Source organism: Takifugu rubripes, chromosome 4 (assembly GCF_901000725.2).
Source record: "Takifugu rubripes chromosome 4, fTakRub1.2, whole genome shotgun sequence".
Lineage (NCBI taxonomy): Eukaryota > Metazoa > Chordata > Actinopteri > Tetraodontiformes > Tetraodontidae > Takifugu > Takifugu rubripes.
Window position 1 is genome coordinate 10,614,016 of NC_042288.1, and position 25,341 is coordinate 10,639,356.

Below are 25,341 nucleotides of genomic sequence, written 5' to 3' on the forward strand. Positions count from 1 at the left end.
AGCAGCTGTTCCGGAGAAATCCCAGAAACCTGCAGTGAGGGAACAACATGGCGCCCCCGGTGGAGTTTAAAGTTTGTGCCCAAACTTTGAGATATCAAGTTGACACCAGACGACGCTGTCTGGTCAGGAAAGTAAAGTTAAAAAGAAAAAAAGTTGCATGTCTACAAAAAAGACGCGGAATATTTGTGACTGTCATCTCAATGCTGCACTCAGGGATGAAAGATTAATAGCCATGAAAGCCACTTGTGGCAGACTTTTGGCTGCAGCAGAGATCTCAGAAGGACGGAGACATGACGTACCTGTGACAGAGCTGTCCGCACCACGCGCCCTACATCCTCCCTCCACTCCGGGATGTCAGGGTTGTGCTCATCAAGAGTCGGCGAGAACGACAGCAGCAGTGACCTGAAGAACTCTGAGAGGAACATAAAGTGGTTTGTTACGGCTTGAACGCTCCCTCCGAATTCCTCCCTGATTGATCTCGCGTGCAGTCGTTTTTCTTTTAACAACATGCACCTAGATGTTAATTGCCCCCCGAAGTTTCCCATTCACCCACGGTGACATTTTAGCCATTAGACTGTGGCGGCGTGGACGGAGTCCAGCGATTAAACGAGTTTGAAGAGCGTCTCCGCTGCTCACCTTTAACAGTTATCACTTTTGCATCCTGCATGATGGTGCCTCCAGAAGCCACCTGGACTGTAACCTTGTTTATTCCTTCCCTCTGAAACGTGTAAGACACGCTTCCCTCCAAGGTTATAATGGGCTGGATTTCAAACGGGCGAAAAGCAGAGAAATTCTCAGGAAAAAAAAAAAAAGTCAGTATAGAATATTCTTGACATGCATGCGTTGACATATTCTATAATGAGCTGGCTGCTGCAGTAAACAGCCGGATAAATAAAAAAACAAATAAGAGCTGCCATCCCAGCTAGGTCGAGCAGAGAGGCTGATGCCACTACATTTTAAACATTGTATTTTAAACATCACCAAATTCTGGAAGCGAACAAGGGACAGGGAAGGTTGTTCCCACCTCGGAGCTGTTGTCAAACCACCAGAAAAAGGTCAAGGTCCTCGTGTGACTGGGCCAAACCACCACGGTGAGATTAGCTTCCTTCCCTTTGACGGCTACAACGGGAGCAGAGAGATATACGCGCTCCACCGGACCTGAGGCAACACGGGGACATGCATGTTTGAGCAGGTGAATGCACCCACATGCACCCACATGCACACATTTCAGCACTTTCATGCATCACAGTGGACGGACATTTAAGGCCCAGGTGTGTTTCGCAATTTGAACCGCGTTAAAGTAGCACAAGCCCGGAATTGAATTCAGCACAGCGGGACTGGGACTATCCAGGAGAGAGGAGAGGTTCAGGCTATCTGCGCTGCTGCTGAGTAATGATAGGTTGATTCTTTTTAAATTTTATTGCCGTACTGGTGATGTGTAAAAACAGCATGCTGCTGTCGGATCCCTGTTCGTTTTCAGCCGAGGCGGTGACTCGGTAAATCCCAGTGGCTCGGTAGATGTGCCTGATGCCGTCGTCGGTCCTGCTCAGGTTGGAGTACGTGATCTTGATGCCGTCCCCGAAGTCGAGCTGGATGCTGGTCTTCAGAGAGTCCCCCTGCAGACAGGCGGCGAGACACGGACCCCGTCACTGCCACTTAGAGTTATTTCAGACGCAGAAGTGAGAAGCAGACGGCGCCGAAGTGCTCGCACTGCGACGTCCTGCAACATCTGTCACAAACACTCTGTTGCTGAATATGAGCGGATGGAGACAGAAATTGAGTTGCAGAAACGTCACAAAGGACAACAACGAAAACAAAGTTACAATGATCATTTATTCTATATAACCCTCTAGCGTTAGCTCCAGGGCGTCTGATAATACCTGACCTCTGACCTTTCAACCCAGCCCATTAGCACCTGTTATTCCACTTGTGACTCACCTCATCGAGGTAAAGCATGAAGGTAACGTTGCTTCCCACGGTGGCGCTCAGCTCTCCGTGACCGGTGACGAGCCGGAGGCCTCGTGGCGGTCTGGACCGACACGCCTGCCTCCTGGGCGAGAACACCTTCCTGCCTCCTTCCTTACAGTTATTGGCTAAAACCCTCCGATAGCTTCAAAGCACAAAATGCCAAACATAAAACTCCTCAACACAAAAGGATCAGCGAAGATACCACTTAATGGATGAAATGAGGAAGTGATGCGTCGTTCCGACGCGCGGGCTGGAAACGGACGGTTTCCTGATAGATTCCACCACTCACCCTGTGCTATTCAGGAAGCTCTGGCTGGTGCTGCAGCTTCTCACCACACTGTCGGGATTAAACCAAAAGGCAGGAGCGCAGTTCCCATCCGCCTGGCGTTCCCATCCGTAATCGCTGCCAAAAGCCCGGGAAGAAGAATAAAGTCATAGAAGTTTAAAAGCGGCTACTCAAATAATCTATAGAACAAGCTTTTGTGGTGAGGCAATCGTCCGCAGCGGGAGCTTCAGTGGCGCATTTTAAAAAACATAACGAGAGACATGACTGTCAGACAAGCACGATCAAACAGAATTTCAGGCAGATGGATTAAAGATGTTTAAAATTCATTTAGCCATTCATTATTAATCGAATTCTAATGAGTCACTTGGCGTTATGCAAATCATCATCATAATAGCGCAATAAAGCCTTCTCTCATACATAAGTCCAGTTTTAAATTTGCTTGGATTTTTGAAATGTGGTCATATGTTATCGAGCATTTGTGCATACTAAGATGGAGATGGAAGCTGATGGACTTCTGCTCACTGACACTACAGTCGATGATTACAAAGGTTTCCAAGTGGCTGTAATTAAGGGTGATCGGATCATCCGTCTCCAAAGTAAAGAAGCTGTTTGGGAAACATGGAGTGGATGACAACCAATGCCACAAGGCTGGGTTACAGGTGGGGAGGAGGGGAGTCATCACCATTCAAAGTCATAGGCTGTGCAGACGCATGGCTCCTCTGAGTAGCGCCGTGAGTAGTCCTGAACTAGCATGCAGCGGTTGCCAGGTCGACGCTTCATGTAGACTTGCTTTTCGCCCATCACGCACATCTCCCCCTATTAGGAAAAAAGAATCAAATAAAACAGAGCATTTTTATTTTCAGTTTTAAAAAAGTTGACCACAAATAAATCAAGCCTAAACTCAGTTTTACTTTATAGTGCAGATGCCACATCTGGTAATCTCCATCCATGCATCTCCTGCTGAACAGGCCCTTGTAGTCAATCTTGATCAGCTGCCATTCGGACCGATGGCTGAAGTGTCCAAAAAATCTGGAGAATAGATTCACAAAATTGGGAGTTTCAGCCAGGAAGCAGTAAAAAACAGTTATCTGTAATTTAGAACCGACTGAGGGACGAGTTAATATTCCCTCTGATGAAACTTTTTACCAGAATAAGCTCGATCTGCCTTTGATTAAACCCATAAAAGCCCAATACTCTTCCAGTCTGATATCTGTCTCACTTCCACTGGTCTCTACCTGCAAAGCCTTTTCTGCTTACGTGATAATGTGATTGTCAGATTCTGGTTCCATTAAAACTCCATCCACGTAAAGAGGCGCCAAGGAGAAACCATGACGGTCCCATTTTTTCCCTTCATCCAGACTGATCCTGCATGACAAAGAGGGAGAAAACAACGGCTGTCTGTCTCTCCAGACGTATCGCCCTCTGCATGCATCTTAAGATTTCAAATGGAGAAACACGAGATGCGGACAAATATGATAAAAGATTGGGGGTCACTCTCTGTCGCGGCTGCTGAAGGATGAAGCTCTTTGGATTTTCCTCAGCGTGAAAAATGATCTTGACACCAACCTGAGCACGAGAACAAATGTTCCTCGGCGAAGTGAAGTTACCGAAGGTGGCGGCAGAGCAAGAAAAGAGAGCTATGACTCAGGTGGCAACATTAGAAATGGATCTGGGAGGGTTTCGAATCGCCTTTCGTCGAGATTAATCATTTCTGACAGCGGCTGGACTGAGTGGGGACATCAAAGCGGATAGTGTTACAAAGCACCCACAATACGGGGCACTTATGAGGGCATTCTCACTCTCGTGTTTCCACCACGCGGCTCTTTTCATTTACATAAAAGCACTCAAGCCATCAAGTCCAAACGCACGCACAAAGCTGTAACGGACTCTTCTGTTTGGAAATGTCTGTGACACTTCTGAAAGCCGCTGCGTCGGTACAATTATCACGGGCCTGTCGGCGGTTGAAAACATTAACTGTAATCATGAGCTGCATCAGAAGAGAAGCTGTGCCATAGTCCACTGCAAGCTCGTACCCGCAGTAATTGCAACAGGAGGTGCCACTTACCATAAGTGTCGGATGGGCGTCGCGGCGTGTAAGACCGCCAGCATAGCGCCCCCGTTGTCAAGAAACCAGACGTTGTGCTCCTCGTCGAAGATCTGCATCAGCGTTTATTATGTTCATTACTCGTGACATCACAGCAGAGAGAATTGTCTCAGGGTGAATGTGTGCAGTCTCACTTGTCTCCACGTATTTCCAGCGTCGGAAGTTATAAACATCCCGGAGGTGGTGGACAACTCTGGTCCGATATTCCCTGAGAAGAGAGGTAATCATTTCCCTGCTGCTACGTGTCCTCATTTCCATGCAAGGATGTGTAAATCACTTCAGCCTGAGCGTTTACTCCATATTATGGGATTTAGGGGTCAAATATACTGTCTGATTAGGATTCTGGCTGCATCTCTGCAAAATAAGCACTTTTAATAGACTTCAGGCAGCCCTACCTGTGGCCACGATGATGCCCGGCACCGTCTTTTTGCTGGTAACGGGTCCAGAAGTGTAGGGATTCTCCGACATCTCCAGCTGCAGATGCAGCGAGCAGAACGGCTGTCGGACAAAAGAAAAAAAAACAGGTATTCCAACAGATCCCAAGACTTTACGGATCAGATGAATCTCTACAGGCATGAATATAATTAGCCAGGAGAGTGCAAACATTTTCAGAGCGTTTGTGCAACAAAAGACGCCTTTGTTCGCCTCAAAAGACAGAAAAATGGCTGAGAGGACTCAGAGGGCATTGAAATTGTTTCATTCTAAAGCAAACAAGGCATGTAATTAAAATTCCCTGAGATGTGCTGATAAAACTGCCGAAATTGATTCAAATCATTTTCTCTCATCTCTCAGGCTAAAAGCACAAAGAAAAACATCAATAAGGCTTTTCAGCCGGCCGAGGTCGGAGGGAGGTCGGAAAGCGAGTGGGTGCATAATGGTCGCCAATTAGACCGAATACCTGCTCTCATTCCAGCCGCACGGCTCGGACCCAAACAACATACTGACCCAATTAGATAAACTGGACCAGTAGAATAACAAGTCCACATAATGCCATTAGCTATCATCTGACCTTCATCAGCCTGACGTGACAACAGGTAGTAAATTGAAATCATTGAGGTTAATGGAAAGTCTGGACCCCTGTAAGTAAAGACGCCGACACCCATCCCTGCCCCGCATCTTCTCAACCATTTAGTGGGATGAAGCGGCGAGTTAATGCTACAGTAAGACTGCCTCCCAGCACAAGTGATGGGAGGCCAATATTTGATGGTTTATTGCTGAGGAATCCCACTGTTCAGCCAGCGCCACTCACCAGAATGCAGTTGAGGTTATTTCCGGCCACATCGGTGGGAGGAGCTGGCAGCAGGGCCCACGTTTGTCCTTTGTTGTACGTAATGAAAGTCTTGATGTGCTCATCCACCAGTTTGTTGGCGAGATACATGCCGTTAATGCCCTCCACCTGGGACACAAAGCCAATTTTGTCATGCGATTGGGGGCGCTGCGCAATGAGGTTTTTGGGGGTGATAAGGCCTGAATATGAAAAAAATATGAAGTCAGGAGTTGAAAATAAGAGCTCCGAGCGCACCTTGTAGAAATCAACCAGCAGGTTGCCGGCGGGTCCCCTGCTGGTCCGAAGATTCTCCAGGGAAAGAGTGAAATACACCCCAGGAGAGTCCGAGATATAAAGGCTGTAAGTGTTGTTCTGATTCCACTCCTGGACGGCAGCAAATACCTGCTTCTCGTCTGTGCTGATGATATGCATGTCCTGTGTGCGCGGGGGGAGGAAAAAGATGAAGAGGAAAAGGTTGACAATGACAGAGCCAACTTAAAAGTGAAGCTGCCGAGGCTCATTTTAATGGTGCTTTTTGACAAAATGATTTGATTCCGCTGCTTTCTTTTTTTTACCCAACAAAAGGAAAATCAAAGTGAGTGAAAACACTGGAGATAATCATATTCCCGAGAATCTAGCATGTCTTCCTGTTTGATGGCTATTTGTTTCTTACCTTTGGTAGACAGTACTTTGGTAACATCATTTTCTTGAAGGATTCTCTCATGTAGGAAACAAAGTAGCTGGCTCGTCCTGACTTGGTTACCTTAGCGATGGAGTCAAAGGACACAACTTTACTCTAAAAACAGATTCAGTTCACTCAGTTTTTCTTTTTTTCATTTGGGAAGTTCCTTTTTTTCCAAGTGGTGCGGAAGGAAAAACGCCCCCTTTTAGAGACATAATGTGCAGGAATTTCCATGTGCTGAGTGTGTGAAATGAGGACACCGGCGTCTCCTGAAGGAGGCGCGTCCATTCGCAAAGCATGACTGACTCGATCAAACCGGTAATGTGGCCCCGCGTGAGGCTGAAATTACCAGCCCGGCAGTCGTCATTATCCTGCTCTCAATTAGCTGAAGACAGGAGTCAGCGAAGTTTATGTTGACTACATCTACAGAGCGTCTCGGACATCTTAATGCTGCCGCACTCTCCCAGGCACAGGCACAGCGACGCTACTTGATTGCTTATTTTCTAATCAAGTAGAAGGATCCCCATCCCCCCCTCACACACACACACACACACACACACACACACACACACACACACACACATACAGAGCACTACATCAGGGCTTTAATGGAATAATCTATTGAAAATCAATGGGCTGCATTTTCCCAGGCCACATTTTTGAGGATGTTGCACTTGGCTGTTGCTTCTCTCCCAGGAGACTTCGGAGGTGTCGAGGACTGCTTATTTCGTTGTAGTCAAATCAATACCCTCATTACTCTTTGTCAAGTTAAATTCAGCCGCCCCGAGCGATGAAAGTCACGGGAAAGTCGTCTGTGCCAACACGGGCAGCACCGCCAGGACGACGCCTGCTCATTTCATACCAGCATCTTTCCCGCGTCTCCCGCCGCCGCATCGTCCCAGCCAAACCCAATTGGGGCGTTTTATTGAGTCGTGATTTCTGAATCATGCCGTGATATTTTCTAACCCCCACGCCTTTCCATCCGCCTGATGCCGCCGTTCCAATCAGGGACACAAATTGTGGGGAGTGAGAGGGGAACTATCAGAATCAGCGGTAAACTGAAAAGGTAAATCACATTTACCTTTTCGGTCATCTGCAGGTAGAACTCGGCTAAAAAGGACTAATTTGCTGGTGAAAATCAACCCAGTGCTTGTTTTATATTTACTGGGTGTTTTCAATGAGATTTAAATGATTTAATATAACTTCAAACCACAGAGTAATGACATTTGATTTTGTCCTGGTCAGAGTCTAATACGGACGACCAATCGCATCGTGGCTGACCAGCGGAGGAGATAAATGGCTTAGCCGTGGTCAAAATCAATGACGGTGGAGGGCATTTGAAAATTAAATTTCTAATAACAACCCTGACTGCTTCTGTCTAATTGGAGTCAAAGTCAGAGCGGGGGATAATAAGGACGCTAACCGATCTATTCCCCGTTATTTTCGCGCTCTCTGGCTGTTTTCAGCGTCGGTGTCATGTCTGCGCGGAGACTCGGAGACACGAATGAGACAAAACATAATCAAAACACACAGTGGGCCAGTGGGGAACAGGTGCGTTAGGAAAAGCCATTATGTGGGTCTTGATGAAAAAGCATGAATTGGATGCACAAGGGACCCCCAAATAAACAAACACCTCCTTCCCCAACCCCCCTGGAATAAAATCAAAGTTCACAGCGACAAAGGCCTTTTCACGGGGGGGGCTGGAGACACCATGTTGCCTTTAATTAAGAAACAAAGTAATCCGTTACGTTCCAGACCTGCGTGAAAACATATTCATCCTGCACCACCAGCGAGTTGGTGTCCACGTATCCTGGGAACAGGCGCTGTCTGTTGCCTTCTGCGCATCGCTGGGCTCTGCACTTGACATATTGCGCCCCTGGAGAGAGGCAAAGGAAATCAATCAGAAGTAAATTACACCCATTTACCTTCAAACTGCACTTTGCATGCACCGGAGCTGCGTTACGGGGTGCATAAGGTAAATTTACTCAGTCCTGAAGGTGCTTTGAGCTGATATATACGATAATCATCACAATACAGCTGACCAAGTATGAAATCCAACATTAACAGAGTTAATGTTTCCAACTTTCTTTGTGTGAAAGAAAAGGGCCCGGCTAAAGCAGCAGGGGGCCTTATTTCCCGGTAATTGTTCTACCTGGATGATCTGTTTAGAAAAGTGGAATTGAGATTTGTCTATGACACAAAGGAGACCGTTTAAAGAGACGTCCATGTGCCGAAACCCTCCATTTGTTGCTGGGAGACACCTATTCTGGAGCACGCCAAAGGTCTCATTCTGCCATTGACCTCGCTCTAAATGAGAGGCAAAGGTTCCTGCGGGTTCACCATTCCGGTGAACCGAAATGCGGCACTCACGGCCTTTCGCGACGCGGGTCTCGATGTGGACCACGTCTGATTCTCTGTCCAGCCCCATTACTGCCCTGCAAAGGAGAAGGAGGAGGAGGAGAAAATAGGGAAGAGGTGGTAAATGGTGGGAGATAAATGGGGAGAAAAAAGGATAAATGAGAGGAGGGGAGTGTTACAACTGTAGGTGGACATCGCTGCTGTGAGAAACCCACTGCTAGCTGTTTTTATATCAGTCTGTCCAGAATCTGCTCCAGCAGCGGCGATTAATCTTAATTCGCGAGAGAATCAACGGAGGAGGGATGACAAAGCATCGGCTTCTCCCATTACCAGAAAGCAAATAGGTGTGTTATCATGTTGCTGCAAAAGTACAAAGTCTATTTAGCATAATAATTGGGAAGAAGTGATTTTCAGTCGCACACAAAATGCGCCGTCTGGAGTGCAAACAAACATGCTGCGCTATTCACATTCATTCAGGCGTCATGCTGTTCATTCATGGAGAGCGGTTGTCCTCCAAACATTGTCCTTCTCTTTACGGGCTTGAAAAGAAACACGCACTTTGACATGTTCTATGACAAGCAGCGTTAAAAGGAGTCGCGTCCGTGTTTACTGCGGATTACTAAAAGATGGCGACAACAAACGCAGCGTGTTGTCTGCGCTACACTAACAGGAGGGCTATTCCTCCAGGTCTGTGCGCTATGCTAATCAGCTTTGGGCCCAGCTACCAGGGGAGGGACGCGTTTTTGACAGAACATCCGTCAGTGGGTCACCAACACATCAGCGATGCAAATTGCAATCCACAAGGGAGTCGCGTGATCCTACCAGTAGAATCGTCCTGGCATCACGTCGGCGTGAACCAGCTGCCACTTTCTCCCAAAGTCCATTGAACTGTACAGCTGCGAGATAATTTTAGACCGTCAGACTATGGAGAGGAAGACGTGAATGGGCAGCGACATTAAGCTACACTGGGGGACAGATTCATCACGCTGCTCTCAAACGCTACCTTGCTGTCGTGACTGTAGGCCAGGATCCAGTTCTCCTGCGCCGGGTGGAAGAGCAAGCTCAGGATATGGAAGTTAATGGGATGCTTTTCAAAGGTCGCGCCTTCATCTGAGCTGATGAGCACGGCGCTCTCTACCTCCGGGTCGCTGAGGATCATTATCTAGAGTACGCAGAGCGAGGCGAGGGATGTAGCATCAGAATAGTGGAAAGGTACTGTCATTTGGAAGTAATTTATTTAAGAATACGATCCGACATGGAGCCAGTGAACGACAAGACCAAAGAGATAAAAGGAACAAAGAAATCCCGACCTTCTGCTTGTTGGTGGGGCAGACGTAGAGGTAGCTCAGCAAAGTCCTGCCGGCTCTGTCAGCCAGTTTGGTGTAGGTGCTTCCATAATCGCTGGATCTGCACACACACACACACACATGAGTGAAGAAAATCACATTTCTACACACCAGTTCCAATAGTTTGGCCTGTTTTACCTCATTAACTACCAATCAGTTATTCTTTAGGTGGCTGCGTCCCTGAAGCACACTATACATTTTGAAATTGATCGCACCCACACACACACACACACACATGACCAGTCAGCCTTTCACAGAAAGAAAATCTGCTTGCAGAGGGAACCTGCCTTCATGGCGATGCGTTGTTTTTGTTCCCCATTGTGCTTTAGAAAAAAAGAGAAGATGTGCGTTCCAGCGGGAGAAAAGTGCCCGTATCAACTGGAGATGCACGAATAAGGATGCTGGCGATCGTTTTATAAAAGACTAAATGCCATAAAAGCAAATGGAAGCACCACAATTGTGATATCTCACTGTCGAGAAATACACAAATCGATGTATGTTACATACAAACAAAGGAAATGTAAGTAAACGCTACAACACAGGATAAGGTGAACACACCTGCTTATGTCTGCAATAAAGGCAAGAAAAAGTTCCACATTTTGACACCCAGCACAAAAACATGCCTCTTGAGGGGAATAAAAGCTCGGCCCCGCATCAAAAGGGTCCACCTAGTCATTAGAGCATTTCCTGCTCCCAACTATGCTGCCAATCAGCAAAAAAATGGCTTTGCTAAACACATGATGCAGAGGAGACGTTCGCTTTATGCACGTCAAGCTTGAGCCAAGCCTTTGCGTGTTCAGCTCCGTCCAAGTAAAACCAGCTGCTGACGGCGAAATATTCTGAAAAATGTTCAGCACCTCGCACCTCTGTCTTTTCAGCCGGGTTACGCTCCAAATAATGCTTTCAGCGCTGCGTATTAGCAACAATTGCGGCTAAAAGCAGCGTCTAACAACTGGCATATGCGGAATAATGGGGGAAGCTGACAGGAAGTCCTTGGATAAATGGGCTGTGTGTTTTAAAACAAAATAAGATGTGGATTCTGTCACGGCAGAGTACAGAGGACTCGCTCCCATAAACATGCTTATTCTTTACAAGCCCGCGCATTCCATTACGAGCTTAGATGTGTTTGTCATCCTAATCTTCATATTCCGCCGCACCACACCGGACTCTCAGTTCTACCTGAGTGCCTCCGAATGTAATTTGACTGTATAATTGGATAGATCCAGCGAGTGTCTGCTGTCATTGCCTGTGCATTAATCTGAATCGTCCTATTTGGCACCAACGTTGTTTTCGGAGGCTTCGCCACTCGACACATCTGTGTTTCGCTTAAGTACTCCTGTCAAACGGGGCCGTCCGATGGTGAAGGAGAGCCTGTTAGCTGCTGTAATTGCAGCCACCCCAGGTGGGCTCAGACTAGTTCACGTTTGGGGTTCTGCCCCCCCCCCCTTCCCCGAGCTATTGTCACCAGCCATTTATTACATTATCGCTCGCTCTGCTTCCTTTTCATCCAAGTCTCGGCTTTCCTAATAAACATCCTAAAAGCCTGCGTGCACTCCTCTGAGGTAATTTACTTGTGCTGCTACTGTTAAACAGACACCTTGAAGACGGAGGAGCTCATGTACACAATACGGATTCCAAACGCATCAAGTCGGGTGTAAATCTTAGCAGCGCCGCTGGTGAAACGGATATTAATTTGAAGCTCTGCTCTGGCGGACTGATGGTCTCTTTTTATGTGTATTTCAGAATGAAATGAGTTCTCTGCAGGCTACAGAGGAGATGCGTGTGTGGTGGTGGTGGGGGGGTGGGGGGTTAATCAGGCTGGATTGTGCTCTCTGTGGTATAATCCTTAATGAATTCCATTCTTATTTATGACCTGACAGGGCACTGTAACTCACCTCTCAATACACACTGCGTGGAATTACCACGGCTACCCTGTAGCAATTGCATGTCAATTGCCTTCGAAACAAAAGGTTACGGATGACAATCAATCAAAGATAGAATCTATCAGAAAAGTTCTGGCTTGGAGGATCGGAAGGTGCGTCTCTGCCTCAACCAAAGGTTTGTCTGTTCCTGGCTGACTGACAGAAAAGGAGTTTACGAAAAAATCTGTTGAACTTTTAGTTGTGTAATTTACGGTAGCGCGGGAGGGCGATGCTTCATTCTCAACCTCTTCATGCAGCTTTATTAAAACATACTTTATATTGGCTCCAAGTGTAACTTGATTCCTCATCTCCTCCGAAGGATGAACGCTATAAATCACTCATGGATGCTCCTTTCTCCGTGAATATATTACTTTTATTGTGTGGGGGGCTCTGCTTTTGCATTTTTATAAAATTCTGGAGATGGTTTCGTAACCTTTCATCAACCCCAATTGAAAATTGGTACCATAGTTGCTTCTCCACGTTCCAATTCTTGGTCCACAACCAGAACCCCTGTGACTCCCAGACCCAGTCCCCTGCAGACTGAGCCATTGTGCTAAATCAGTAGTTTAAAGAGCCTCCACCATCATAAAGACCTGTTTATGGAGCCAAATACTGCCGTGCCAGATAAAGACAAGGCTTCAGTGCTTCTGTTGCGGCTTTGAAATGGCATTTAATGAACACAAGGGGTTTAAGAACTAAACTGGCGCAGTGCAGATCCCATCGTGTCCGTTCTTGGCTTTTACCCTTTAGACATACATTGAAGGTAATAAATCACGATTCCCAACTTCCCTCCTGCAGGCATTTCAACTTTCCTATTCCAAACCTTAACCTTGAATCCACCGAACACACCTTACTTAAAATTATTCTTCATCCCAGCGAAGTCCTCCTGCCCAACAGGATAACTTCTGAATCCTCTCTGGTTCAGGTAGAGATTAACCAGCTGGTTATCGGTGTGGTTATTAGCTCCCACTCAGTCTTAGTGCTGTACATCTGGGCCGTGACTGGTTCACGTAAGGTTCCGTTTATTCCAACAGGAGCGACGCGACCACATGTGTGGAGCAGAAGCCTCCCAGTGCATAAAAAATGGAACAAATGAGCGTGAACTGGTTTATTTTCGATGCTGGGAGGTGAAACCTAAACTAGTTCCCCCTGAAGTCTGAATAGTGAACAAAATGAATGTTTAAAGAGAACGCTGCTTTAGATGGATGGAGGGAGGGAACAGACTTACCTCCAGAGAGAGCTCTCCGTAACAGCCCCCAGGTTGAAGTCAAAGAGTTTAGTCAGGATCAGTATGACCTGAAAGAGCAAGAAAGGCCCCTTAAATGTGTCATCTTCTGCCCACGTGTCACCTTGCAGCGGCCAACGATACGGAATAAACGCCCGCTTCATCATTACCAACATGAAATATTAGCCTCATATAGTACATTATCTCTCTGACAAGTCATCTTCAGCCTGTCAAAAAAAAAGAGTCAGTCTGCTGGGTGCAGGACCTGGGGAGAAAAAATAAAATCCCATGTGAGCTGTCAAGAAGTGTGTTTGTATCTCATGTGGAATGATATACGTACATGACAGCCAAATCTGAGCGTAATTGTTCGCTGAGCAGTGAAAAGTGGCGCGGGCCGCTCCTTCTCTCCTGAATCTGCCTTTATTTCACCCCGCACTTGAGAACTCACACTGACAAATATTAAGGAAATGTCCAATTGGTTCGATATTGCGTCATTTGTTTTGGAAGCCCAGCTCTGGCCTTGCATGTATTGTGAGCATGGCTGGACAATGTGTTTCTGGGCAAACAGAAATGTCGACCGTAAAAGCCTGCCCAGGCTCCGAGGGCGCGGGGAAATGGTGTGCAAACGAATTATTGTCAGTCCAATGGCATTATAAATGACCTCCCAGGGGGACGATCATAACTCTGGAAAGAAAAGGGGCGGGGAAGGGAAGGTTTTAGGACACGACACGGAAGAGTGGAGAGCAGGGATGGTAGATAATAACAGCCGAACTTGGTGTAATATGAGGGAAAGAATTTTAGAAATCCCCAAAGACCGGTGCAGAGCTCAATTACAGTGAGTTTAAACACATTAACCCCGCGGGACCTGCAGAAATAGTCATTAAACGGAGAACTGCCACACAAGGCACGCAGAAACAAAGACGAGCCGCTAAGTCTGCTTTGAAAATGTTAAAAACCCAATTGACCCACAATTTAGCCATCAAATAGCCACTGTGCATGGCTGGGACTATCTGCGTTACAGGTTAATTAACCAATCACACGCAGAGATAAGCATTTGCATAACTAAATGCACCATGTCTGCGAGGTCCGGCGCTCGAGTCTGAATCAATTTGGTCGACAGACTTAGTTAAATGGCTGTGATGTTGGCCCTAATTGCCTGCTTTGAAAAACAGATAACAGAGGCAAAACTGGGCCAAACCGCTAATCATTTGTCTCCTCTTTATTTGTCCTTCTTTTTTCTCCGTCAGTATCAAACATGCGAGCGTAAAACTACACGGCCGTAAAGTAGGTTTGAACCGTTTACACTCGTCCAATCTAATCAACAATTTAGCCCTCCGCTAAAAATAGAACGCAGCCAAACCGCCTCTTAGCACCCGGGCTGTAATTTCCATTAGGAGTTCTGTCTTAACTGTTGTCAACATGTTTGCACAGTTGGCTCATTAACAAAAAATGACCCCCTTCAATTGGGTCAGCGGGGATCTACCTCGGGGACCGGCGGGCTAGTGAGGCAGATGACTGTTTGGATGATTTGTCCCTAAGTAGCTACATCAGGCGTAGATCGCCAAGAGACGTCGCATTCCCACATCTTTAGCATTATTGATAGGCGGCACTTCAGCGGACGCAGTCAGGAGGGAGCCGCGGCCTCCGAGTCACGCTAACCAGATGGTCGCCAAAAAGAGAGAAGAGTTCACGGTGCAGCCTTGCATTTATGTAAATAATTGCAGACAAACAAACAGGAAATGGCTTCCAGAGTGATTTTTGAGCCTTCTAGGTAAATACAATTTTCCGGGCTTATCATTGCTCACTTGCATACATGAAATTAAGTAACGACCCTGGAAGGCTGAAAGCAGTGCATTTATTCATGTTTATGTTTTATTGATGTGAGCAAAAAGAGCTTTGCCCCAGGAAAGTCAACCAATCATTTCTTTCCCTTTTTTCCCCCCAGACCCGCTTTCACCCTCCGAGGAGTTGGGTTTAGTAATCCCTTCACCCTAATATTCTATTCTTGTCACTTTCTTTGCTGCTTTTTCCTTAATTTTTAGCATCCATCTCAGATCCCGTCTGTATTCAGTTTAAAACTGTCCGTTTCTTCCTCCTTTCATTTTATTCTGTATTTATTTTCCCCACTTGCTCAAATTTAGATCCATTTTAAGCAAAAAAAAGAAGTTACACCCATAATCTCATACTGACAGGGTTTTTTTTTCTCCGTTCCTCATCCACTCTACACTACATACACATGTCAGTCCCTTACACACACACACACACACAGCACGTCTGATCAAATTAGATCTTCAAAAATTCCAAACCTGTGTTCTCCTCCCCTCACCCCCACCACAGCCCCCCTTTTTAAGAGAAACGCACAAATTTTTAGAGTGCTTTGGTCAGATGCGACAGGCATTTCAACATCGCCATGGCGGCTTCACAGTTTTGATGCGATTCATCTACGTGCGCTGCACTGCAATATGGCTGTCCATAAAACCAAATAGACTGTAGATCTGCGCGGCTTTTCATGCTTCCTGCCTGAAATTCAAATGGAACTTGTTGCTTTTTAAGCAAACAGCAAAGCATCATTAAAACTGCACCCCTCGAACAAGATATCTGTGTAATTGGGAAGTCACTGGTGAACGTGAAGGGAAAAAAGGATCTCACACCTTCAGGTCGGCGTTTCTTCCTTTCTCTGGGGGCGGCATCATGAAAAGAAGCCACAGCGTTTACGCACGTCAGGAATATTTTCATGCAGATGTGTGGAGGAAGTTTCTTTTTCAGCCTCGCTGAAGGGGAGAAGCGAAGGATCTAAATTAATTTCCAGGGGATCCCGAAACCCGATATAGGCAAAGGATGTAAGTCGCGTCGTACCGACACAGCTAACGGCTCATGCTTAGACTCGTAACGACGCATACTGAATGTTTTAATCATTAGCATCTGTGAAAAAACAAACAACAAAAACACGACTACAATGATAGACATTTACATCCTCACGAATACTCATAGGACGCTGTATTTTATTCCCCGGGGGTGAATGATTCCATGCACTAGGGTATCTTCCCGAAGACTTCCTTATCTATTTTCCCAAACACGTACCCACACATGTAATGTTTCACTTTATTCCTAATCCAATTACTCAAATCTAATTTCTGCTTTAATCATTTTGTGCTCCTTCCTGCGTCAGTCTTGCAGGCTTGTACGCGGCTTCGCCTCGAACAACGTATCACTTCCTGGTGGAAACAGCAAAATCCTAGATGCTAACCTGAGCTAGCAAGCTACTTGAGCATGTTTTAAAAGTCAAAAATGTGATCGCATGTAACAAAAGCGAGGCACCGCAAACATAGAGGTTAGCTGGCGGTAGAGCTCTGCAAACATTGGTAGCCAATCTGGTCCACCGACAACTAAAGAGCAGGCTCAGCCGTATAGACACAAATTTTACTTTATAAAACAGTTCCAGTTAGTGCTTTGACTGCACAGTCGTCCTTCAGGAAAGTGTTTTTGTTTTCCATTAACAGCCAATATGAAGGACGATCATTGTTCCAAAGACAGTTTGATTGGACAGCCAGTCCGTCCATGTTTAAAAGCACAGAATAAAGAAAGAGGAAGTGGAAGAGGAGCATTTTTGTCATCTTGTCACAGCTAAAGGCCACCAATTAATTAATTGTGTTATTTTTTTCCATGCAAAACATTTGAAATACAACAGAATTAAAAAGGATCGGTCTGGTAATTCTGTACCTTATGTCCTTATACAGCTATATGAATTCCATCTCTGTGTCCCCTATTTGGGAAGAAGTCTCATTATTCAGCATTTATTACTCTCTGATGCCCGTTTTTCCAGCAATTAACAGTCAATTATGTTTGACCACACGTCCGGCGGGATCATCTCCAGCTTAATCAGGATAAACACACAAACACCTGAGAGACTGAGACTACCTTTTGTGGCTTTTTTTAGCAAGTACTGATGGTTTTTCCACTTTGAAATGGACTTCAAGGAGAGTTTTGGTGCCAAAGTAAAATGGCCGTCTGATTAAGTGAAGCGTTTGGCTCAGGCATGTTGGAGTCAGTTTACTCTTAATAATTTTTACAAATTATTACATTAAATAAAGATACATTCAGTCCATAGAGAGAACAACCATCGATGCCTCCTGTGTATTTCTAATAGGAAGTCTTTCATTTTGAACAAACTGCGTAGCTTCCACGATTAAATACCAATCGTAAGAATTCGATGATGGTGTTGGGGGTAATGGTGAAGTGACGCAGGTCCCCAGAGGACCTCTTCGGACCCCCCCCCCCCCCCCCCCCCCCCTCCCCACCACTGCCACCACCAATAAACATCACCTGATGCAAACACCATGAAACGCAGCGTTGGCTGGACATTTACATACAGTAGGTCTGCAGCAGCGAAGCAGCAAAGGCAAAATCCCGACTGTATTGAGGCATTTGAACAAATGAGAGGAGAAAACAGCACGACTGCAGCCATGAAAGGCTGCCTTCAAAGTAGAGCACTTAGCAGTAAAGACAAACTGCTTTTAAGAGAAATGGGGCTGCGGAGGGGAGAGCCCACTCTTTCCTCGTATTATCTGTGAACTAAATTGAATGTTTGTATTTTGTGAGTGAAAAGATACTCCAGGGATTCTGCTTTCATCAAGCAAACCTCCCTCCAGAGTCCCTGTGCATTAGTGTGCAGCGCCAGTATGTTTGCTCGTCCTCTCGACTCCTGAGCTCCGGTCATATAGCCCCGATGCTCCAAGCTTCAGAGGTTCCAGCAATCAATTCAGTCCATTATGTGGGGAAATTAATGAAATGGGTCGACTTTAAAAGAGCTTTGCCTCAAATAAACCTATACAGCGAGGCTTTATGGGAATGTTATATCTGTCTAATCCTAACAACAATAAGCATTAAAGGGTGCTGTTCACCATTGCGGGATAAAAGATGGCGATCTGTCTGTTTTATTTCTTTTAATGAAAGCTAAGGGTGAAATTTCAATGAAATATGTTTGATGAACTCACTCCAGCGAGGCTGAGAAACACTGGATCCATATTTTTTTTTTCTCTGATGTTGACTTCTGTGTGGGCGGAACAAAAGGGAATGAAAGAGATGTGGCCTTCAAGGGCAAATCGGATGGAAAGTTCACCAAGCTTTACGTTCTGTGCAATTTAAAAGTCAGCGTGCTGCGTTTTAAACATATGGCGAAGGATTTTACTGTCGCGGGACCTTTTCATTGTTTTATATTTAGTATTTTATTGTTTTCTGAAACAGAATTTAACTTTTTTTTTGCAGTATCAGCCAGCACTAATGCACAACGATCTGCCTGGTTCCCTTGTTGTATACGGTTTGTTAGCTTCGTTAGCAGTGGAGCTAACTGAATCCTCATTAGATTGGATGAGTGGATTGTGAGTAAAAGCTACTGGGATCCATCGCGCTGAACAAGTGGTGACAACTAATGAAAACACAAAATACTTTGTTATTTAGCAGGAAACCAGGCTGATGTGCCCAAAACAAAGTAATTTTTGCAAAAGAAACAGTTGAATTCTTGTTATGACTTATCCAATGAGGTGTGTGAGGAAAGTGTGCGATCCAATTACTGCCTTTAAAAGGGATCATTGAATGCGTGACATTTTCACAAGCTGGTGTAACAAAAACTCTGCAACACCATATTTTCACGCAACAATGCTTTTACTCTTTACCCTTATTGACTGGGTGGCGTAGACTTAAAAGATGACCTTATCTTGCAAATGGAATTTATTTATCTATCTATCTGGTGAATCCTGAGGCAGCAACGCACAATGAAGCGGTAAAAAGAGCAAGAGCGGGAACACGGTGATGAGCCACGGAGCTCGACGCCGATAACTGATCCACAAACCCAAATGTCATGTCAGTTTCCCACAAAGGGGCCGACAGTTTGCCTAAAAACTCATCAAAGCCTCGTAAAAGCTCGCATCTGTTCTCATCATTTATGAACGCGTGCCTTTCATCTCCTGCCATGCGAAACGCTGACGGAGAAACTTTGAAAACAATGACGCAAATTTGAGCAGAAGATCAGCAGGTGCGTTTCCATCTTTCAACTATCGCCGGGTCAAAGTGTCCAAATTGAGATCTGAGTACTAAAGAATGTGGATTTCTACATAATTTGCTGTTGTATGAGGCGGCCAAAAAATTTAAAAAGTCTTGTATTCGCCTATCAAGTGGAATTCAATCACGCCTGGACAGAAGAGCAAGAATCTTAAGTAGAGAAGGACATAAAGGAGTGAGAATGTGATCAGTGACAATGATGAAGGGCACCGTTTAACCATCAGAGTGTGCCAAGATAAAAGAAGAGCTCCGTGACTGCTGGCCCCGGCTTCACGGGCTCGCACCGGCCCACGCTGGGACGCAGCCACTCTGAATGGGAGGCGTACCTGCTGAAAATGATAAAGACCGCATCTGAAAGTGCTGTTATTCTTTAATTCTTTTCACTCGCCCGTCAACATCAAGAACAACCAATCCAAAATAAGGAGTGGGTCACAGGTTTGGATGAGGGAGGGCTGAAACCACGCTGTGTTGCTTTGTGCTGCGCTGCCATGCCGTTGTGTCCTGTTCTATTGTGCTGCGGAGTGGGGTCATGTGATGTTTCATGCCGCGGCGCGCGGCACCGTGTGGTGTCGTGTTGTGCTGTGCTGTCATTTCGTGTCGCATCATGTTGCTCCGTCCGTCTGTCCGGCCTTAAAAGACGGTTTCCGCTGTAAACCGCCACGCTAAATCCCGACTGTAAGCTGCTGACCGAGCTCGTCTGCAGATGTGACGGTAAACGCTCTAAATGCTCTGAACTCTCTGCTGCTTAAGGAAATATGAGGATTTGAAGCGCAGCTCAACACAAATTACTCCCAGAATGAGGAACGATGAGCCTAAAGGTCAGAAGAAAGTGAGCCGCGACCTTCAAGTATTAAAACTTCATTTAAAAACAGGCCGCACTTCTCTCTCCCTCCCCACGAAGATTCCCTCAATCAGAATTCCTTTGCCAATCAAAAAAAAAAAAAGCATAAATTTGTTGTCCTAACGAAATCAAGGGGTATAGTGTCTCTCCCCACTGTGTGGCAGTTATTTAATTAATCACATGCAAATTTTGTCAAATATGATTCAGCGCCCGCTTTGTCACTTTGATTAAAATTGCAATATCAGTCCGTGCACGTTTTAAAAGAGAAGAAGGAAGAAAGGCAGCAGTGGCGGGGCGGGGGTGCGTATCGCCGGCGACAGGCCTTCCTCGCCGCTCCAGATGTACTCTGTGGGGCCAAAATACAGCTCAACGGTGACGAAGTGCCGGTGCCCTCCGCTGATGTGATGCATTATGGTCTCCCAGCACAAATGATTCATGATAAAAAGGCCGCGTGTGGCATTTGAGGAGTAAAAACCGGGATTTCACTGAATTATTACTACATAGAGGGTGAAGCATGTATCTGCTGTGCCATAAAATCAAATGGAGGTGGAGGGAAGAGGGAGGGCCCGCCGCCTTTTTCTCCAACAAATCTTCAACAAATACCCATTGAGGCTCTAGAACAATTGTTTTTGCTGCCGTAGCAGCCGGAGTTCTACATCTCAGATGACACACGGGGCTTTTTTTTTTTTTTAATCGACATTCCCCATCGTTGGACGCTGCGTCCCCGAAGGCTGGAGATTTGCAGGATTAATGAACGGACTCACGGCGCCGACACCCTAAAGTCCAGCCCAGTTAAAGACATAGATGGGTGGGAGCACGGAAGTATATACAGCTCCGCTTTTCCCAGTGGCAAACATCAGTCCATCCAATCAAATCAACACATCCCGAATTATAACGGAAGTAATTGTACTTGAAAAGACATTAGTGCTTTATAATTCAGACCGCCTCCCTTTTAATGCAACTTTCATCATCCCTCAACAAACTGCGGTCAGACGCTCCTGTGAATTGGGAGCCAGTTCCATTTGATTTTATGGATCAAGGAGCTTCTATGGAACCAGCACTGGCATGTTAAATGGAATGGCTGTCTGTCTAATGAACCGGTTTAAAACTCAAGTGTCCCCCCGGGGCTGCGCCATTTCCTCCTTTTTATCATCAATTTATACCGAGGAGATTATGTGCAACAATAACTGCCTCGTTCCCACTGGGTGACCCGGGAGAGCCGCGCCCTTCCCGGTCCCAGAGCAAAGGAAAATACACTGTAGGGGAGTCCACTTGATTTTCACACCTCGGACCGTCTCTTTGGTCGGGCTGGTGTTCGCGTGGGTTGGACATTATTTACACCAATATTTCTGCAGCGGCAGCAGCTCGGAGTGTGTGATGTCAATAACAACACTCATTAACTGCTCGGCTCTGGCCCGGTGTCCCCGTTTGGCCGGCAGCAAGTGAGGAGCTCGCAAAGACGGTCAATGGAGGGCCTGAAATCATTGGACTGTCAATAACTCTGTGATCACCGGCTGACTCGCTCACTAAGACTTTTGCATCGTTTGTGTGTGTGTGTGTGTGTGTGTGTGTGTGTGTGTGTGTGTGTGTGTGTGTGTGTGTGTGTGGTATGGGGGAGGGGGGGAGGGGGCTCTGCATCCCTGGAGTGTCAGATGTGCTGGGATGGCTGTTTACCTGCAGCTTAACCTCCCATATGAGCCAAAGGACTGAGGTATTGATGTGCAGGAGGTATAAAAGCCAGACTATTTATGTTTATTTGCTATCGTTGGTGGTTTTTACTGAAAGACAACGATTGCATGGCTGCATTTAGAGTCCAGACAGATTGAAGATGCAGAAGAACACCAACGCGAGAAAACAAGAATGGAGGTTTGAAGCAGCGCTGTCTTTCATCACATCTTCACTGTGAAGGTCTGGTGCATCTCTTATCATCTCCTAAATCTTTCCTCGTTTCACTGCCCCCTCCCTTTCACATCCCGGCCCGATCACGAGCAAAGTCTCCAGTGAATATTCGATAGAACCACCCCAGACTCCAGAAATGAGGTAATATCATTTCAAATGTCCCCTTTTAGATTGGATTTATTATCAGTCATTTAAATCTGATGTGTCTTGAGCCATAAAATCCCGGCCGTAAAATATCATCGGTTTAGACGCTGCAGCTCCAGAGGAACATTTGGGGGGGCGGGCAGAGATTCAGACTGTATAAATCTCAGATGTTGACTGGATGCAGTGACAAGCTCATCAGCGATGATCTAGTGAGCAGTGTCCTGCAGCACAATGGACCTTTGTCGGCGAAGACAGCGACGGCTAGCATCTTTCTCCGGGCATTTTAGCGCGTTTTCACCATGGATTTCTGTCCGGCGTGACGCACCAACACTGACCAGAGCCTGGTGCCTCAGAGGGGATGAATTCATTTAACAAACAGCTTTGTTTGATTAATAAAATATGGTTATCTAAATAAAAGATGCCATATTTGCAGGCTTTCTGAGACGTACGCGTCTTCTGACGCGGCCCAGGATTAATGTGGCTGCCTCACAGCCTCCTGCGTGACCGAGCGTTCCCATTTACCTGGAAGGAAGCCCCCGTTTATGCAGATCTCTATGTATGATAACAACTGCGTCCTTCTTTATCGGGCTGCACATGTAAAGTAAAAGATAAAATCTGCTTTGTCTTTGCGCTGAGCTGCGGGCTGTGTGAAGAGGGAGGGGGCCGTTTCCTCAAAGTCTGTTTGCACCCATGCAGGTGATGCACGTCCCCTTCCACCTGTCCTTTAGTGTCACTCTCAACAACAGGCACTGCTTTGCTTTGTTCACCCAGACAGTTATCAACAAAGTGAGACTTGATCATCAAATACAAGCCGCAGTTCATTTGCCAAAAGGTCAGACGTTCTCATCAGCATCGCATTAAATGCCAGGTTGCATTTAATGTGATGTAAAGTCCCTTTAAAACTGTACCTACCATCGCCAACCCGAGAGGCTGATTGTTTCATAAATAATTAATGTGCTGTGATTACGCCTTCCAGGAGCCTGGTGTCAGATGCATTTATCTACTGTATTAAATGAACTCCTTGATTAAAGTTCAGATGGCAAACACTTGGAAATAAATGATTCCACAGCAGTTCCGAGGAGCGCGGATGCGTCCTGCGGGTGCACAATAGCGTCAGCCACAAACAGCCGCGTCGTCAGGGCGAGAAACTGCGTGTTTAAAAAGACGAAAATGAAAGAAGAGGATTTATTTCCTGCTCATATAGATGTTTTTCCCCGGTAAGGATGTTTAATTCCTCATGCGCCCTGAAATACGCGTGCGTAAAAATACGACAGATTTTTCCCAAACAAATAAAAAGTATTGCTTTTACGCAGCAGCAACAACAAAAAAAGCTAATCAAAACAGCAACATGCACATGCACTCTAATGTCCTACTGGTGAGACAGGAACTCACGCTGCTGTTGTGTCCGGACCAGTGCACCATCGCCTGATTGTGCGCCGAATCTCCCGCCAGGGCAAAAGTGGAGGTGTCCAGGTGCGGTTCATTTTGACTCGGGTTAGACCCTCTGGCATCGTCCCCGTTCCGCCAGTACTCAGCTCTGGAGTTGGATGCTGCTTGGATCGTCTCCCCAAATGTCTTCTTTGCCATCGTTTCTCCTCTGGTATCCCCATTCATATTCTCAGACATACCTTTACTTCGTTTTATTCTGTCCCTTCGGTCAGAAATGGTGTTTTCTGGCACCGTGGCTCCAACCTGAGCCTCCCCAGAACTATTTCTACACTTTTCTCCACGGCTGTCACTGTCTGGTTGTATTCTGATGGCGATTGGCGCCCGGTTTTCAGTCCCATTGCGCGGTGTCAGAGAACCGTCTGTTTCCGTAATAAAAGGGCTAAAAACTTTTGCGCTATCGTCGCCTTGGATCGACACTTTTGATTTTCTGTTTACCCGCGTCGCCACAACACGAAATCTGTCGTTTGTTTTAAGAGAACTTAATTCCGCCCGACCCTGCAACTTGGGTGGAAAGAGGTCCAGTAACGCGAACGCCAGGAGAGAAAAACTCCAAAACGACCACGGTCCCATCGCGTCCTTTCCAACCTGATAATCTGCTCTCGGGCGCAAAGATCAAACAGAGCCGGGGAACTTTAAAAGTATTCAAGGAATCATTAGTGGCACGGAGCCATTCAGCAGACCCGCTCACATCCAGGAATTTGTCAAAGTGAGGCACCGGTGGGGAGGCGCTGCGCGTCAGGCGGACGCGTCGACGGAGAGTGACTGCGGGAACGTCTTGAGCTCATGACCGAGGAGGGGAGAATCACAGGCGCGTCTAGAAATGCTGATGTGATATAGAAAATGAATGCATACTGTTGATGGCCGACATTTCTGAATTAATTTGGCTTCATGGGTTTTTGTGCAACTGGAAAACTTTTCCAAATCTTCACTTAATTGACTCGCAACGACTGACAGCGAAAGTAATTTGCGCTTCATCGGGACAGACAGTGTTCACGCTGTGGCAATATTTCTGCATCTGGAGCGACAGGAGGTGGAAAAATAAGCATCATTTGTTTGCATCAATCACCACCGCGTTCACCTGTCAGCCGCGCGCGCGCGCACGCGTGCGCACCAGCGGACACCTTTTGGAGGAATTCGGTTGGACGACTGATGAAAAAAAGAAGCCCGACGTGTCTCCGATAACACTTTGATGCACGGGGCTGTGGGGATTTATGTATACTCACTCCATTTCTGGTGACACTGGAAGACTTTTATTATAATTAGGCTAAAAGGACGCGCCTTGTTCTGAACGCCTTTGTCGCCTCACAACTTCTGGTGCCCTCGAACCAACAAAAGCCCTAAAAACACGCTTTTCTTCTTGACATCTTTGGATTTTGTAGGAGTCCTCTATTTTTCCCACGAGCAGGTTAGAAAAAGCTACTTTTTAATTAATAGAGACAACGGATTTAATTTGGTCGCAGGACATTAATATGGCTCCCAACAGGGAAGCCATAAAAGGGATTTACATTTTGCATCATAAGATCAGGAAAAAAGGGGAGAAGAAGAAGAAGCATTTGCATTCCATTTTAGATAACGAGACCAATTGCTGCTTTCTGTAAAGGTTAACCAACCCGGGACATGGCGATACTCAGCTGCAGTGCTGCGTTAACGTGTCAGGCAATGCTGACAGACAATTATGAAACTGTTAATGTAAAGTGAGATAAATATTACGCCGTCGCTCAGTAAGGAAATGTGTCCAGAATTCATATCCGTAACTACGACTCCCAGAGGGTGGATGGATTTCCAACAGATCC

The 25,341-nt window shown here is 46.2% G+C and overlaps 1 protein-coding gene across 1 annotated transcript in view; it reads right to left on the reverse strand.

Annotated features, from left to right (window-relative positions):
• sorcs3b (sortilin related VPS10 domain containing receptor 3b) overlaps nucleotides 1–24,311 on the reverse strand; it is a 30,545-nt gene extending 6,234 nt beyond the window's left edge. The window contains exons 1-23 of the mRNA XM_011603267.2: nucleotides 23,492–24,311; nucleotides 13,162–13,229; nucleotides 9,976–10,072; nucleotides 9,669–9,827; nucleotides 9,488–9,561; nucleotides 8,678–8,742; nucleotides 8,065–8,183; nucleotides 6,299–6,388; nucleotides 5,881–6,060; nucleotides 5,608–5,754; nucleotides 4,754–4,856; nucleotides 4,493–4,566; nucleotides 4,320–4,411; nucleotides 3,512–3,619; nucleotides 3,166–3,283; nucleotides 2,937–3,070; nucleotides 2,258–2,371; nucleotides 1,939–2,110; nucleotides 1,430–1,616; nucleotides 1,025–1,158; nucleotides 637–760; nucleotides 300–412; nucleotides 1–29 (exon numbers count right to left, since the gene is read on the reverse strand). The exon at nucleotides 1–29 is cut by the window's left edge and continues 106 nt beyond it. Coding sequence (XP_011601569.2) covers nucleotides 1–29; nucleotides 300–412; nucleotides 637–760; nucleotides 1,025–1,158; nucleotides 1,430–1,616; nucleotides 1,939–2,110; nucleotides 2,258–2,371; nucleotides 2,937–3,070; nucleotides 3,166–3,283; nucleotides 3,512–3,619; nucleotides 4,320–4,411; nucleotides 4,493–4,566; nucleotides 4,754–4,856; nucleotides 5,608–5,754; nucleotides 5,881–6,060; nucleotides 6,299–6,388; nucleotides 8,065–8,183; nucleotides 8,678–8,742; nucleotides 9,488–9,561; nucleotides 9,669–9,827; nucleotides 9,976–10,072; nucleotides 13,162–13,229; nucleotides 23,492–24,118 — 3,128 coding nt within the window. The 5' untranslated portion in view covers nucleotides 24,119–24,311. The remainder of the gene's footprint in view (nucleotides 30–299; nucleotides 413–636; nucleotides 761–1,024; nucleotides 1,159–1,429; nucleotides 1,617–1,938; nucleotides 2,111–2,257; nucleotides 2,372–2,936; nucleotides 3,071–3,165; nucleotides 3,284–3,511; nucleotides 3,620–4,319; nucleotides 4,412–4,492; nucleotides 4,567–4,753; nucleotides 4,857–5,607; nucleotides 5,755–5,880; nucleotides 6,061–6,298; nucleotides 6,389–8,064; nucleotides 8,184–8,677; nucleotides 8,743–9,487; nucleotides 9,562–9,668; nucleotides 9,828–9,975; nucleotides 10,073–13,161; nucleotides 13,230–23,491) is intronic.
• Between the last annotated feature and the right edge of the window lie 1,030 nt (nucleotides 24,312–25,341).